Source organism: Crocodylus siamensis, chromosome 4, assembly GCF_052110815.1.
Source record: "Crocodylus siamensis isolate JL-2025a chromosome 4, ASM5211081v1, whole genome shotgun sequence".
NCBI classification, from domain to species: domain Eukaryota; kingdom Metazoa; phylum Chordata; order Crocodylia; family Crocodylidae; genus Crocodylus; species Crocodylus siamensis.
This window is the reverse complement of record NC_143398.1, coordinates 16,558,126-16,575,617: the sequence shown is the minus strand read 5'-3', so window position 1 is coordinate 16,575,617 and position 17,492 is coordinate 16,558,126. Positions and strand designations below refer to the sequence as shown.

The 17,492-nt window shown below is 41.3% G+C and overlaps 1 protein-coding gene across 12 annotated transcripts in view; it reads right to left on the bottom strand.

Moving 5' to 3' along the window:
• Positions 1-17,492, bottom strand: part of SEMA3A (semaphorin 3A) — a 468,302-nt gene that overhangs the window by 123,627 nt on the left and 327,183 nt on the right. For 11 of the 12 annotated variants that reach the window (XM_090041876.1, XM_090041883.1, XM_090041875.1 and 8 more), the window contains one exon: positions 12,294-12,413. In XM_090041876.1, coding sequence (XP_089898002.1) covers positions 12,294-12,413 — 120 coding nt within the window. The remainder of the gene's footprint in view (positions 1-12,293; positions 12,414-17,492) is intronic. The other variant, XM_090041873.1, reaches the window with a different exon arrangement.

Below are 17,492 nucleotides of genomic sequence, written 5' to 3'. Positions count from 1 at the left end.
TACCTATTAATCATACAATCACATGTTAACACTGTCTGCTTGTTAAACAATGCTGGGAATTAATAAAGGCCTGGGATAATATCATGCTGTCTTACTTGGAGGTATGATTTTGAGTTAGTGATAACACTTGAGGTACAGGTACTCAAAAGGATTGCTGCTTTTATGCAGGAAAGAGCTGCATCTGAGAGGTGTTGCTATATCATGTTGTTGCCACAAAACACATGCAATACCCATCCCCACAAAAGGGAATGATCTATATAGCAACAGAAGGCAACAATTAATCCCTGTAGTCACTGTCATCTAACTAGCCAATCAGTAAAAATACTTATGGAAGGTAGTACCATTTAGAAAAGCAGTAACTACATCTCCTTCTCTGTGACTCCTGTAAACTGGTTAGTAAGAACAGTCCCTTTTGGGGAAGCCAGTGATGATAGCATGACACAGAAGCCATATTAAGAGAAGGACGGATGTAAAAAGTATGGAGGGAAGTATATGGATGTAGGCGAGTGAGACTCATCTCTTTTTCTGAGACTGTTTAGATTATTTTATATAAAGTGTGTGTGTGTGTATTCGTGACTCCTCTGGTCCCACATTTAGAGGGATGAGAAGACATGGGTATTTAACAGTAAACTTCCCTGTTCTATGCACTTCAACATGGATGAGAATCATATGACCTACACAATCAGAGGGGTTAAAGTATGGAAGAACTAAGACAACGTGATCCAAATTTTTAATTAGGTTCCTAATTAACAGGAGTTAGGTAGGGCTCTTTCAAATCTTTCAAAAATATTCTGTCCCTGAAGATCCATTTATGATACGTAAGACCACACAGAGCTTGGTCTGTGAAGAGTCAGTAAAGCCAATGGGCACAATATTCATCTCTTACTATTGGAAATCAAATAAATATCCCAGAGAAGTTTCCCGTTTACTATATTGTACATCTTCATAAATGAAAGGTATCAAATCAGCCACAGCTGAAACCTCCTGTTTCAGTGCCCCAAGTGTTTAGAGCCTGCTTGACAAGATGTTTGTACTGAGCTACCATACACAATGCAGTCACTTCCTTCAGCTGCAGAAATTATACTTAAAATGCAATTCTTCTTTCCAAGGTCAGTTTGTGACAGGGAGTCTGATTATGAGTAACGTAGCTTTGCTTCTGATCCACTCAGTCATTTATTAAATAATTCTCCCTTAAAAAATCTCACTTGCTTCCATACTCCTAAATTAAAAAAATTACCATCTTCCATCTATTTTGTAATCATTTTTTCAACTCTTGAAAATCAAACTTCCATTTACACTGTTTTCATTACACTAGCTTTCCAACCAACCATGCTTGGCTATTTTATTTCTTTCATTGTTCATCTGAGGACAAAATTATGGTCACAGAAAATAATGCTGAAGTTCTTGTCCATTTTATTAAGAAGTGTACAAATAAAACTTTGCATGTGTATCAAGGCTGTGTAGTCGGGCCAATGATGTCATTTACTTTCCCTAGTAAGATGATATATGCTGAGTTTACTAGCTACCAGGAATGTTATGGTCTCGTGAATGAGTGGAGATAAATCTTCCCAGTGTAAGTATGGTTGGGGAGTCTTAGTGCGCACACTAACTCTTTAATAAATATGATCTCTATAGGTCTGATCCTGAGAGTTCAATGGGATTGGGTCCTAGGTTATACTGACTCATGAAGTTACATTATAATGAATGATGTCAGGTTATATTTGTCTCATGATGGTCTGAGGCAAATATGCTGATGGTGTGAATATTCATATCCTGGAGGTAAATAATTCCCCAAAACATTGTTTTAGTGACAGGAGAAATAATTAACATCTAAATGCAAACAGTGGAAATATTCCCAGTGCTAGTGAGAAGGATCAGTAGAATTCATGCTCCTAAGCTATGGCAAAACTGACTCAATCAAATCAGCAGTGCTAGAAAGTCACGCTGTTTCTCTGATACTATCACAAAAGAGTCTTCTTTGAATCACACTGGTGGAAATTAGGGAAAAAAAACAATTCACTGAATGCAAGTGTGACAGGGGAAAACCAGGCTAAGTAGGAGAAAAATCAAGCCAAGATTTGTAGAACTGCTCTCAGCTTGAGTATCATATTTACCAATATACTGCACCTATTTGCTGTGACCTGTCTTGCTGTGAGATGGGTTTGAGACACAGACTTGCAAAGTATGGCATTGCATGGACTGGAAGTGAAAATGCTGCCTATTGCTCCATGTGCGCAACTCCATTCTGTATTTGCTTTCGTGGAGGTCTCGCTCTCTCTCTATCTTTACTTTTCCCCCTCCAGCAGCATAAACAAAAGTTTTCCCACAGTTCTGAGGCTCATTTCTTTGAACCTAATGAATATGTCGACTGGCTTTAGCTTCTTATTCATGGAAGTCATTCAGCTGTGGCATACTGTATACAGTTCTTAGCTGTAATCAACAAGCATTTCTCAGCAACAGAGGGCCGAAAGTAATGTACATTCAAAGAACAATGGTGTTCTCAGTTATATTAGTGAAAGAGCGCTACTGCATAGATTCCACTCATTAGAAGGCAACGGGTTTGAATTCGACCCTGTCATTTGGACTGGAATTTTACTACGCTGGACAAAGCCAAACTTTTCTGATCTTAATTGCTACACTCTGCACACATGCAAGATTTTGGGGAAGAGCATTCAGGATCTCTGTCCACAAACCAAATAAAGGTTTGTTACTATCGCTTTCTGATGATCAGAGCCCACGATGCCACCCAGCCACTTCCTTACTGATAGCTCCTTAAAATGATATCCTGGAGGTGTTTTCAAATAAACTGAAAGTTCACAGCTACTTTAATGTAAATATCTGTTACGAGCACGTCTATAGGATGAGATGGTTCTGAAGTTCAGGCTTTGTGTGGCCGAGTAAGCCAAAGAAAAGCGCTGCAGCAATTTGGATATGGATATCAGATAGCACAAATGATAGCTGTTGGCCAGATGAGCTGGTCAGGAGACATGCGTTAGAGGATTCTACTGGGGTTTCGGTCATGCAGGAAAAGGGCCCCACTATTGTACGTTTCAAAGGCCTGTTCTGCTGTCATCACATTTTGGATCTTCTTTTACTACACCTAGCTAAATAAGTGGAAAGATTGCTTGTAACTCCATTAAATCAGATTATGTTGATATACTGGAAATTCAAGATGAAAAAAAATGTATATAGCCAAGCTCCCTGTTTTGACTCGTGACAGTTCCAACATTGATTTCATCCCCTGCATGTAAATGTTCAAATTGCAAATTTCAAAGCCAACGTCAGGCATAATTATGGATTTGCAATTCTGTCACTTTAGACATAAATAGATTCCAAATTACTTATGTGCAATTATGATATATGGAGGGGCAGACCTGACAGTGTTAAATGACAGCTAAAAGCCTATGATGCTTAAATTTCCAGTCAATGATTAAAACACAATCCCTTTACTACTTACTCCCCCCCTCCAGAAAAAGATATATTTGTACCCAATATGAATATTTGTACCCCACATGAATTAAGATAATGATCCAGATGCTCATGAAAATCGGCATAGTTCCATTCTTTTGTGTATAACTTTATATCCCTTAAGTAGAGGAAATAACAAAAAAACAACTATAGCATTTCATCAGAGACATTTATAGATATGTATTTAGTTGTTATAAGGACTGGCCTTCCAATTTGAGCATGCCAAAAATGAATTGTAGAGACAACTCTAAATAGCAGTGCTTGTATCTATGTGATTTATAATAGATACATCAATTTGTGTCCACACTTCAATTTAAGCCTTGCACAGGCAGGAGGCATACTTGAAAAATTAAGTCTGTCCTACAATAAATCTACTCTATAATCTTTATGGGGAAATATTTACAAGCTTCTATAGTAGTATCGATGCTGTAAGTACCAGTTACTACTATTTAGACATAATCCATGGTATTTAGTATATAAAAGCTTTCCTTAGAAAAGCTAAAACTACCACATAAAGTATCAAAATAAACCCATCCCTAAACCGTTTACTTGGAAAATAAGACTACAGTTGGAACTTGAGCTGGCAAATTATTAGTGGCATTTTAGTTTTAAGGTTTTTTTAGTAAAATAAAATAGTACTAAAAGAAATGCAGTTAAAGTAATATGATATCTGCAAGAAATTCAAAGACAGGCCATCATAAATAAAAGTGATCAAAACACGAGCTTGATTCATATTTGTTTCATAAGTGGTTATGGAGATTTTTAAAAGATTTTCTAAATGGGAATCAAGTTACATATTTATGCTGACCTTCTACTTCTGTAACTTTATCACAAGACAATGCAATGTAACTAAAGGTGCCCAATGGGACATCACATCAGACTCCTAGGAAATACGTGCTGATGTGAGATGATGCTTAAAAAATACACTGAGCTTCCTGCCACACATCCCTAGTTTCCTTACCCAAATGCATTTCAGTCATTATTAAGGACAAGTCATTCATTTCAAAGGCAATTCCATATATGCCAATGCTAATCTTATCAGAGCAGTTTGCCATCCTTATAGTCTTCCTGACTCATGCCCAAGGACCTTTTATAAATGCTGGCTTATGGATACTGAAAGGTTTACTTTCCACATCTATCCCCAACTGATGTCAATGGGATTTTGGGACATAACATGAGAAGAGAATATGTCTTAAAACACATGCAAGGTTTTGGAGGTATGTCAAGATTCATTCTTTTTGGAAGATGGAGCCAAACTTGATTTCTGCACAAACTCTTATGAAGAGTTCCTTTCAGGCTTTTCAACATACTACAAGAACTTGGAATTGTTAAACCTTCACATTGCTAGACAGTCATATTAATCACATGGCCCACAATAGGTGGATGTGAAATTGTTGGCACCAAAAGAATCCTTCTGTGGATACTAAGGGCTTCATAAGAATCAAGGGTCCCTAGACTCCTGCTACATTGGGAATTATGGCATGAAGTCACTGATGCCTTCACTGGTGACATCTGATGAAGTGAGCCTGAGTTCAAGAAGGCTTATGCTGTCTATATATCTCATTTAGTTAGTCTATATGGTGCATATCCACCTTGCTTTCTGCTTGACTTCAGATTAACTACCTCTCTCTGCTCATAAAGTTACTGGACAGGCCTATGCCTTCCTGCAACTGTCTTGGCCCTTGTTATCTCTCCCACTCACTGGCTGGGAAGAATCTGGCTCAGTAGTTCTGCTTAGCATAACACAAAGAGGGGGATGAGTCAGAAATGAGTGAAAGCCCTCCAATGGGATGGGATACTCTTCTTTTGCTGTCACAGACTTTCCACAAACCACAGAAACTTAGAATTGTTAAAACTTTCCAAAAAAGCATATTGTTTTAATAAATGTGCCAGAAGTCAGACCCTTAGCTTCTGTGAAGCAGATTTGCTCCAGTGGAGCAGGGTCTTCATCAGCGGAGTTTGCTCTGCCACAGCAACTGATTACAGGGGACAAATCAACCCTTATTAGTAAGCTGTTAAAAAACTTTGCCTGAATGCCTCACTTGTAAAGCACGGAGTAGAGCTTTAACTGGTGTAAATGGATGGAGCTCCATTGTCACCAATGGAATTATGTCAACTGATGTCACACCTACTTGAACTGAAGTTAATGCATCACCTTCATGAAATTTGACACATTTGCTTTTCTACTAGCAGTAATTCTGCTTCTATTGTGCATACTCCTTACAATCTTTCTGTAAAGAGATGAGGGTGGTCTTTCACCACTGTAAAAAAATAAAGGACGTCTAAATGTATCAGGATGTCCCTTAATTCAGGAAGAGTGCTCTGGATTTCTTCTAATGTGAAGTAAGGGTTCGGGGGAAATACAGTGGAAGGCATAATTTAGCAACATTTTATGAGTTGTACCAAACATTTTTAAAACACACAGAGACCGGAAAAGGCAAATATGTTACAGGTGGTAGTGTTATATAACTTCATATGCAATAACTTAATGTTTTATGTACATCATAAATCTTAACTAGATTTAGAGCTCCTTTATCGATTAAGGATGAAAAATGAGCTGCAAAGCAAAGTGATCCCAGAACTTTTAGATTCATACTGTTAAAAATAATTTTTAATCTGATGAGAAATAACCAGTGATTTGGGATTGGGAAACAATTAAAGATGCTGGGCCAGTGCCTCTGCTGGTATAAACCAGTTTAGCTCCTTTGAGGCTATACCAATGTATTCCTATTGAGGATCTGATGCTGTTTTGTAAGGACCAAATGGTGCATGTCTGAGTGCTCAGGGAAAGGCCTTGCTTCTACTTATACTCCACTAAAAGGACCAAGTAGAATCAGAATTCCTGTGCCACCTTCATCATGAGAAGGCTAGGCTAGGGACTGACATCTCTGCTAGGGACTGACATTCAAAAAGCCATGGCCTAAATAAATTCAACCTTTGCAAGTTATTCTAACCTGCCTAGATTGAACCAATTTGCAAATGAATAGATATTCACTTTTAACTCAGGAAATGCAGGCACATGCCTGCAGTGGCTCAGGCCAGAAGCTGGGGGACGTTAGAGAGTGCCCTTGGCTGCACGGAAACTGTGGCCAGCCCTGGCAGTAGCCTCAAGTGACCTGGCCAGGGAGGCGCTTCATTCTCACCTCCTTGTCCCACAACCACGGACCTGAGCCAGGGTCCACCTGGTGCTCCCCCATCGCTGCTGCAGTGGCAGAGCTAGGGGCATGGCCAGATGCTGGCCTGTATAGCCCCCCCGAGTCAAAGGAGGCAGGGAGGGAGTTTATTCCCCACTTCTTTCCTGGGGGAACCACAGCCAGGGTCTGCCAGCCCTGACCACTGCCTCTACCAATCACTCCCTGTGGTTGGGGAACTCCCCTCTTGCCAGCATGGAGACGGAAAAGGATCTTGGAGTCGTCATTGACTCCACGATGAACATGGGCCGGCAGTGTGGGGAGGCAGTCAAGAAGGCCAACCGTACCCTGTCATGCATCCACAGATGCATCTCGAGCAGGTCCAGGGAGGTGATCCTCCCCCTCTATGCGGCACTGGTCAGGCCGCAGCTGGAGTACTGCGTCCAGTTCTGGGTGCCGCACTTCAAGAGGGACGTGGACGATATGGAAAGAGTCCAGAGGAGGGCCACTCGTATGATCAGGGGTCAGCAGGGCAGGCCTTATGAGGAGAGGCTACGGGACCTGAACCTGTTTAGCCTCCACAAGAGAAGGTTAAGGGGGGACCTTGTGGCCTGCTACAAGCTGGTCAGGGGGGATCAGCGGGTATTGGGGGAGTCCCTGTTCCCCCGTGCACTGCCAGGAGTGACCAGGAATAACGGTCACAAGCTGGCGGAGGGTAAGTTTAGATTAGATATTAGGAGGCGCTACTTCACAGTCAGGGCGGCTAGGGCCTGGAACCGGCTTCCAGGGGAAGTGGTGCAGGCTCCTAGCCTGGGGATTTTTAAAAGGAAGTTAGATAAGCACCTTGCCGGGGTCATCTGACCCCGGTGCTCTTTCCTGCCAAGGCAGGGGGTCGGACTAGATGATCTACCTAGGTCCCTTCCGCCTCTAGCTACTATGATACTATGATACTATGAGGCACGTGGTGGAATAAACTCCTTCCCTGACTGCTCCACCAGACACCAGAGGGAAGGGGTAAATAACCCTCCTCCCTGCCTCCTTCCCCTAAAGGGGCTATGCTGGCCAGCCTCTGGCTGCACCCCCACCCCTGCCACTGGAGCGGCAAGGAGAGAGAGCGACCCTGATGGGGCAGCAGACCCTGTCATGGTTTCCTGGGAGCACAAGCCTCTTACCAGGGGAGGGGAAAGGGCTGTACTGCAGGTGGGAGCAGGGTGGGCAGAGCCGCTGTAGACTGCACAGGGCAAGTGGCACTAGGGGGTATTAGATGGCTGGGGCCACCCCTCTGATCCCTGGTGCCACTGCCCACCCCGTGCAGTCTCTGCAGAACCCCTGCAGTGCAGACCTACTCACAACCTCTAGCAGCGTAGACCCCCACCAGGAAGAGACCTGCACTTCTGAGAAACCATGACAGGGGCTGCTGCCCCATCAGGGTTGTTCCCCCCTCTCTACTCCAGTAGCAGAGGTAAGAGCATGGCCAGAGGCCAAGTAATTTCCCCCTTCCCTCTGGTGTCTAGCAGAGGGGCCAGGGAAGCTTATCCTGCCACTCGCCTTGTGCAGGAAGCGATCAGTGGAAATGGTGGTCCTCCAGGGACACAGCTTGGGTCCATGCTGGTGGGACAGGGAGGGGTGAATTAAACCCCCTCAGTGGCCAGTTCAATTGAGGCTACTGCCAGAGCTGGCTCGCCCCTGCTCCTGGAGCAGTGAGTGCAGAAATGCTTCAGGGAGGACTGCTGTGGCCCTGCCTGTCAGAAGCTGGCTGGGGTCCATGATGGTGGGGTTGGGGGGGCGGGGAAATAAACTTCTTCCCTGTCAGGCGTGGGGAGGAATAAACCTCTGGCTAGGGGGGCAGAGCCAGCCCTTCTCTGCTGGAGCAGACAGAACAGCACAGCCCAGCCCAGCCCAGGGTTGCAAGGCATGCCAGGATGCTGGGGGACACTGGTTTAACTTAAACCAGGAAGGGGTATGGAACAGACATTGCATAAACTGGTTTGAACTCAATCAGTTAAGTCTGATACTACATTCAGCCAGGTTTCAGCCATTTTGAAACTGGTTTATGTGCACTGAACTTCTGTTCTGTTACAGGTTTTAACCAGTTTCTGATCACTTAAACTGGTTTGTGTGTAACTTCTGCCCCTAGACTTTGAGTCTTATTGGGCACAAACTACTACAAGAAAGAACTGGGAAAACCATAGGCCTACATTGTTTTTAGCAGCTTTCTGAAGAGGCTGTAGGGGAGGATTTATTCTTTTGTTCTGGCTTTTTTTACACTGTGTTCATGTCTGTGTTTTAAGGGAGTCTATTCCAAAATGAATCCCATTCTTCTCTTGATACTGCAGTTCATTTCCAGATATTTTACAGGTTTGTACAAGGCCATGATTTTTTTCTTTTCATGGGAAAGTGGTTTAATTAACAATGTAGTTATTAGGTTATTTTCCTTAGTACTGAGCATTGCTGTTTATGTACTTATTGCCCATAGATTGTTATTTTGCATACTGCATCTTATCCAACACTTTTTTCTCCTATTTTCTTCCTTACAAATGGTTTCCTTCAAATGTGAAACAAGCAATGCTATAGTAATATGCTGCTTTATACACAAGGGATCTTAATAATTTTAACAATGTATATTCACAGTATTTATGGCTGTCTCACAAAATAACCTTTTTATTTCCTTTTTCCAGCCACAAAAGTTATGCTAGGGGCCTTCCCTACTGCCTCCAGCTTATTATCTACTACTCTGCACTATTTCTCTCTTAAATTGTATTTCTCTATTTCTTATGCTAAAATATACTAACCTTCTCCCCTCCACTGCACTCAGATTGTATTAAACCCTTCCCTAGGCAACTTAGATTTACTTTTTCCTTAGGCATGGAATTGTTCCATTCAGGAGTAAGATAAATCAACATGTAAAGAAATACATGGAGAACTCGGTTAGCCAGCCTTTGTTAAGTGTTATGGTGGAAGCAAACTTTTATCAACAATTTTCCTTCAATCAAAATAAATCTAAGCCTTGACTAGCATGGTTCAGCATTTGCCATCATCTTGTATACCCTATGAATACAAGATACATCTTTTACGAAAAATATCTGCTTGGACCTGTGGTATATATCCACTATAGCAGATTGCCATATCAAGGTAAAACATATATCTTTTCAATACACAGGCTACCTATATGTGTTCTTAGGGGTGGGGGAGGAGGAGGGTTAATTAGAGTTGTTCCCGGAGAGTCACTCTAATTAAAATGCCTTACTGTCATGTATTAAGCCCCTGCACATTTAAAAATGGCCACTGGATGCTTTATTTAAACCTAATTCGATGAGGTTTAGATAAAGCGCCCTTGTGGCCATTTTTAAATACGTGGGGGGTTATACACATGATGGTGACGCCACACTAGAGTGTTCTAATTAAAACACAGAGAAGACTTGATTAATCGAGCCTGCTCTGAGGATTTCTAATTAGAAAGTGAACCAGTACATGTATAGGCAGCCATACAGCATTGCAGGAATGGAAAGGGTTCATGTTTGCCTTCCCGGCTGAGTATCTCTCACAGAGCCACTGTCAATCAAGCGCCCTTTTTGCACACATTCATGAAGGTGAGGCACATTTCAAACATGTGAAATCCCTGGCTGGTGTGAAGGGATGAAAAGAGCAGGTTCTAGTTCAGAGACAGCTAGGGTTGTTTTTCATTGCCTTGGCCATGCCCCTCCAACCTTGCGGTGACAAAGAGGGATGGGTAAATCTGTGCCAGGAAGAGTCCTGGCACAGATGATCTCACTCCAGGTGAAATATAAAGTAGAAATGAAGTTGCCACAGCCAGGCCTCTGCCTGGCTTCTCTGGGATCCTCTCTTGAACTGTTTGGTGAGGTTACAGCTGAGCTCAATGGGAGCGTTCAGGTTCAGAAAGTACTAATATTAGTGTCCAACTGACAGCAAACTCAAGGAGTCTGAGGTTTTTCCATGAAAAACAAGCAGATATCAATGGTTTGCTATAGGTCTAGGGAACTTTCATCCATGGTATAACTCTCAGACTCAGTGGTGTTACTAGGGGCTAAATCTGGCCCCTAGTACCTGATCATCCTTTCCATAAATCCTTTCCATAAAGTGGGTGCGAGTTTTACTGGAGTCTCATAAAACAGCCAAGTGTAAAACTAAATGACCTCATACTTGCTATCTCTCTGCAGCTAGATACACTTGGCAGCTAGCCAAGAATTGATTGACACACATCTTGCGGAACTAGAGTTAATTAATATGTCTACCAATTCCCAAATGGATCTCAGGAAGCAGAGAATCTGTTTAATGCAGTAAGCAATGACATACTGTGTGTGGTCAAGAGACAATCGCTAATTGCCAAGAACACATTCTGCAACGAAGCACTGAAGTGCATAAAATAAACTTCCACTGTGCATCCCCTTCGCTGCTCAAAAACCTTATGCTTATAACACGAAAAGCTTGTTTTAGATACTAAAACACATTTTTACAAAGGAAAATAATCATATCCTAACTATCAAGTCATGGCTCAAAGGTTCTGTTATGTTTTTTTCTATTTTTAAATGACCTAGGCCGTTCTTTTTCATTTAAACAATGATGTCTGTACAGCAATCTGTAAACCTGGATGTCCATAAGGTGACTCTAAATAGCTATTCTTCAGAGATTAGATTTACTAAACATAATCCAACTATGGATACTCCAAAAACTACCTCCATAAATTTAAGTCTCCATAAATTTAAGTATGTGACTACTGAGAACAGCTCGAGAGAGACGGTTTGATGAACTTGCTCAAAAATCAATATTTATGTAAGCCACACTAGGAGCAAACATAAAATGGATTCATTTATGTTATACACTTCTGTTAATATGACAATAGAAGTTTTGCTTTTTAGGAACGTATAAGACAGAACACGTCCTGAGACCTGTCCTGAGACCACACACACATACACATGCTGGTCAGATTTTCAGGTGGTGTAAATCATCACAGTGCCTTTGATTTTGGTGGAGTGGCACTGATTTATTACCAAAAGGATCGTGCCTATCAGTTAAATATTTAGTTAACAGCACCACTAAACAAGCTCTTCTAAATCTATTCCACACTTTCTGGAGCTTAAATACAATGTCAGCATTCAGCAACTAAATGAAAAAGAAAACAAAATAGAAAAGGGAAAGCCTGGTGGGGACAAGTTTTTTTTTCTTGGTAACAATTAAGAAAACAAACACTAAGCCTCATTTGAGCCAGCAAAATAGTCAGTGTGTTAGGACAAATATGAGAGCTGGGAAGCCTGCTTGGATGACATCCTGTCTCAATTCCCAGATGGGAGAAAGCTGCCGCGACATCGGACTCTCTTGGCTGGGGAGAGGACTAGAGGACAAAGCTGGCTCTAGAACAAAGGTGCGCATAGCACTGCACGCTCCGATCGCTAGGATCAGCCAACAACCAAACAAAGAAGATCCTTTGGCTGTGCAAGCTAGACAAACTAGGTGCATTTGTGTCGACTTCTTTTGGCAGGTGATGGTTTCAGACTGTTGCAATTCATGAATCAGCAAGCTTGTCAACGCTGGACCTAGGAGAAGGTCCTCCAGCAGCCACAGCAATCCAGCAACTAAATGAGCTGCAGAAATTATCAATGATGCATTTCAGCAGCAAGGGGTCACGACTAAACATCAATAATGGTTAAAAAAAGAAAGAAAAATATCTGGGCTTACCTCGGGATGGCGTCCAATTTCAATATAGGTGCAAATTGGATGAAAAGCCCCAGTTCCACAGGCATACAAGTGTGTGTGGTTGTAAGCTTTAAGCACCTTGATGAAATTAGCACATTCCTTCTGTGAAAAAGAAAAAAAGAAACTGTATACACAAAGTGAATTCTAGCAGTGACCACAACTAATGAACGCTTTGGTACGTTAGGCATGTTTGGCAGAATAAACCAGTTTCACTGTTATGGTTGTTTCATGGGGTTTGTAAGGTTTTGTTTTTTTTCATCAAGTGTTTCATTACTTCTTTGAATTAGGATCTAATTTAAATTTAGGTAGACAGCAACTAAAAATATCCACTTCTTTAAAAGGGAAATCTAGACAATTCCCCTGTTTCTATTTCAGGTGGTACCTGCCTTTTTTGTTTAGTTTAATGCTATGCTTGCAAGAAAAAAGTCCATTTATAGAAATCCCTGCCCAAAATACAGAGAAATGGAGGGACTGTGTTCAATTTAACTAGCAATTAGAAAAATGATGGGCCAGATGGGATGAGCTAGTGACAAATAAATAACTGATATAACATTTAGAATAATAATATGTATTACCTATACTGTCTAAACCCTTCCTAAGCACCAGTTCTACAAAGATTTATGAATATGTTTAAGTTTCACACCTGCTAAGTTCAGTAAACTAAATTTTGTACAGCAAGTTAAACATGCAACTACATTTTTACCACACTGAGGCCTTACATTTGATAAATATATTTGATAAACAGAAGTGTTGACTGTGTATGTATTAGAATTAAGAAAAAAGTAAATAATAATAGTAATAAACACTTATAAAGTGTGTTACCTATTTGCTTAATGCTGCCTAATGTTACTAAACAGGAAACAAATTTAAAAGCTAACTACCTTGTTAATACTAACTAAAACAAATTAATGTTATTCATTTCTATTTACTTCATTTGGATTTCATTCTGCCTGAACAATGAAAATAAATATGTCCTTGTCCTTCTGGAGCAATGTACTGGCACAGTGCTGAAATGACTGGACTGCAAATACTGCAGGGAACTGTTTAAATTGGAGCAAAGTCATTGTCTTCACTGTTTTCCCCATTTTAACAGGATTAAAACAATTAAAAAATGGTATTCCAGATTGAAAATTTAGAGCTTAGATTAACACATTTGCCTTCTAAGTAAGTGGCGAGGATAAAATCTTATTTACTTTTATATGTAGAAAAAAGTGGAAATCAACCATTAAAAATCACAATGACAAGAGAGAGTGGAGACCAACAAGGAAGGGTTTATTGCTCCGTCACTTTTAAAAGGTAGAAATTATGGACCCAGTCCTTCAAGTTGGTATATGAAACTCTGTTGACTTTAGCAGTGTTCCTAGTAGGTCCAAACTCCATCCATGGGATCAGCCTGAAGGGTGTGAGGATCAATGCTTAAAGTGCTAGCTACCCATTGACTTGCAGTATCAGTCTCTGCGCCTTGTGTCTAATTTTCAAACATAAAATATGGTCTACCAGGAGAGGAAAGAACACATTTCTTAGGCTACCACATTAGGGAAAAACCATGAACAACCCAGTACAGATAAAACAGTTATGTCCACCACATATTATAATTAATGTTACATATAAGATATTTCTTATATGTAACATTTTTTAATAATATGTGGGGTGTGTAGTATTTTATTTGAATTTTCACTGTATATGTTTATTTGCACAAAAGATGGTGGCAATCTATTAAAAGATGATCCTTGGCTTTATTACTAACAGTGCAGGCTATCCTTACCACTGAGATGGAAGGGAAATACAAAAAGGCAGTTAAGAAAAATCTAGCAGGAAATTTTAAGAATGCAAGGGACCTTCCTTTAATTTTTTCCAGTGTCCTCTTTTTATAAAAATTGCATGCAAATACATTATAGACATATAGATATATATATGCTGATACACAGCTTTTATACATAAATTATATTCACACTGCCAACTAGCTACCCTCATTTTTCTATGTTTCTATGTCCATTAATATATGATATATGATTAAACAGACAAAATCATTGTAATTTCATTGACAATTTGTGTTTTGTCCTTAATTTTTACTTCCAAATTTGAACAATAAAGGAAGTCAGCACATACAATACCAGAACAGAACAAAGAACTAAGTATTTACTGAAACCTTATGAAAGGTGCTCTTGTGTGCAGTTGATTATGGCACTGCAAAACCTAAAACTGACTGATGAGCTTAACAAACCATCAGAATACAGATTTTGCTAACTTGCAAACCGTACTGGATCAAATTCAACCCCACTGTCATTTCAACAAGAAGACACTTAACATGATTTAGTACTGGGGTTTGAATGATTTAAAACAAGTCTTTATGGTCTACTAAGCTTTATTAGTCTTCTTAAAATTGTCTAACTGCACTACATGGTGTGTTAGGTGTTGAGGAAGGTTGAACTGCATACCAGGAAGTTAAACATAGGGCATGGGCCAGTTTCTCAGCTGGTATAAACAGAGACTATACTGATTTCAGTGGAATTACTCTGATGTACACCAAGTGAGAATCTGGGCTATGGCCACTTTGTCTCAGCTACATCTCTATAGTCAAGTGGTGTTAATGAAAATAGAATCAAACTCTTTCTACTGCCTAGGCTAAATTCTGTCTTCAATTATTCTGAATTTAAAGCAATGTAATTCCATTAAGGGCAATGTAGTTACTCCAGGATTATACTATCATAAACAAGAACAGATTTTGGCTCCTTCTTCCTTCCTTTTGATTTCCCCCTTGATCTCCAGTGCAACAGATTTTACTCATAGATGCCTGAGAAATACACAAGCTAATTAAACACTGGGGGAGGTAGATACAGCCATAAACCTTTGACTGTACTACATATATTTATATAATGTTTAAAGTTTCTAGTCTAGCTAAAACTGTTTCCCTGTGTTTTACAGCTGCTTAAAGAAGCCATTAAGGACTATTGAGTGAATTCTTATACACCTCCCTAAAAGATTAGGTTTCTTTATATATTTTACATGACTGTAAAAAAATAAATAAAAGGGGGGGTATTAAACCACAATAAATGACATCAAAGTAAAGTTACAGGGCTGATTTAAACCCTTGTCAAGTAAGAAAGTTCAAAGTGAAATTTCCTACTCTGCCCCTGGGTCAAGCTTGCTCCCTCTAAAGACAATGGCCATACTCTTGCTGATTTCAAATGGAGTGGTTTTGGGATCTTTAATTCACCTAACCATGCGTAAGTACAGCTGCACTGAAACCATGCAGCATGAGACACTAGTAATACCTGTGCATTTAGAAGGAAACTTCTTATCAAAGAGGTAGTTACCCATGTTAGTCTGAAGTCAGACAGAAGGCAGGGCAGAGTGGCACCTTAAAGACAGTTAGTTTCTAAGGTGCCAGCCTGTCCTACCATCTGCCTCTTGATCAAAGTGACAGTCTGCATCTTCACAACAGGGTCTAGATTTTCCTATTTTTCTGGGCTTAAAAGAAGGAAATAAAAACAACTCTATAAGGAGACAGATTTCACAGCTTTATATAGATTCTAGAAACCCAGCTCAACTTTTGTTGATGTCAGGGTATGATGAAAGGAGGAGTGTGCTTGTGTTCAAACAGCTGGGCTCTGCTACTGATTTGAAATATCTGACTTGGGACCATAGGCAATGCGTAAGAAGGTCACAGGGGGACACGTGCCCCTCCTGACAGGGCCACCACCACTCACTGCACCTGTGGGTGCTCACCAGCTCTGCCCCCACCACCATTGGCGGCACCTGCAGGTACTCGCTAGCTCTGCCCCTGCCGCTGGTGGTGGCACCTGCGGGTGCCCTCCCAGACTCAGGAGGCACCAATCTCCCATGCTTGGGACAACTGTAACAGGCTTTAGGCCTCTTACTTTCAGAAGGGAAAAGACTCTGAAAGGAGCTGAGTCAGTGGGCAGGGCAGCACCTGACCAGAAAGGGGCATAAGCCCAGGGCCAGAGGCAGGCAGTCCCACCCTGGCTGCGAACATGGAAGGAGCTCCTGAGTAAGCAGCAGAGTAAGACACTGCACTCCCAGGGGTTAAGAGACAGCAGCCTTAGAGCTGAGGTAGGGTCTGGTAGTTTAGGGATTGAAACAAGCAGCAGGGGTGGCCTCAGCAGACCCAGGAGCGGGGCAGAGACAGGAGCCAGAGATGGCTCAGACTCAGGAGCAGGGCAGATTGAACAGTAACATCTGTAAGGCAAGGGCATGAAGGGATCGCTGGAGACACTTATTCCATGGATAATGAGGCTTAAGGTGCTGAACAGTGACATGTGAGCAGCAGCATGGGACCAGGGCTTCCTGGGACTGCCTCCCTTTCCAAGGATCTAACAAGGCAGGGCAGATGAGAAAGCCTGAGTAGCGAGGCCAGAGCAGAGGTCAAGTGACCGCCAAGGGGTGTTGAGGCCACCCCTGGAACAAGCGCTTGCTACAACAGTGCACTTAACTTTTCTGGATCTATTGAGTAAGGATGACAATGACAATAGTCATCAACTACAAAGATTAAGGCAAGCTTAATAATTAATGTTTCTAAGGAATGGAGCATCATAGGTGACCCTTCCACTTATCTTCTACTAGGCATAACATATATTATAATCAATCTTCCACAGCTGCCAACGTTCTGCAAGTTTTATCAGTTCTCCTTTTCTGTCCTTCCTTGAAAAGGCTGGTACAGGCAGCATTCACACACCTCTAGCTGTGAAACCTGGCACATGAGTTTGTTCTTCCTGAGGATGGTGAATGGTGTGCCAGTTTTACTACAAAGCAATCATCCCGCCGCCCCTGGCTCGAGGCCTGGAATGACTTAGCCTGTCTCAAACTGGGCTTGTCCCACTTGGCACCAGGATGTATTGTTGCCATGCCCTCAGGCCAGCAGGATATTGTTAGTAGGAAGGTCTCTGCCAGCAGAATGGAGTATTCAAGTACATGAGCTCAGAACTGAAAGGCACTGAAAGCAAAACAAAGACAATAAATATAGTATCTCAGCTAAATATAGCAGATGGGGGAATTTATAGACAGGAGAAACAGGAAGTAAACAAAAGCCAGAAACTTTAATGAGCACATTGTCAGGGAATTTCAAATGTTGTATTTGCATTCACTTTATCCCAACTGTTCAGTTATCTTAGATTTTGACTTACACTACTTTGTACCAAAATTAATCTATCAGTGCCTTTT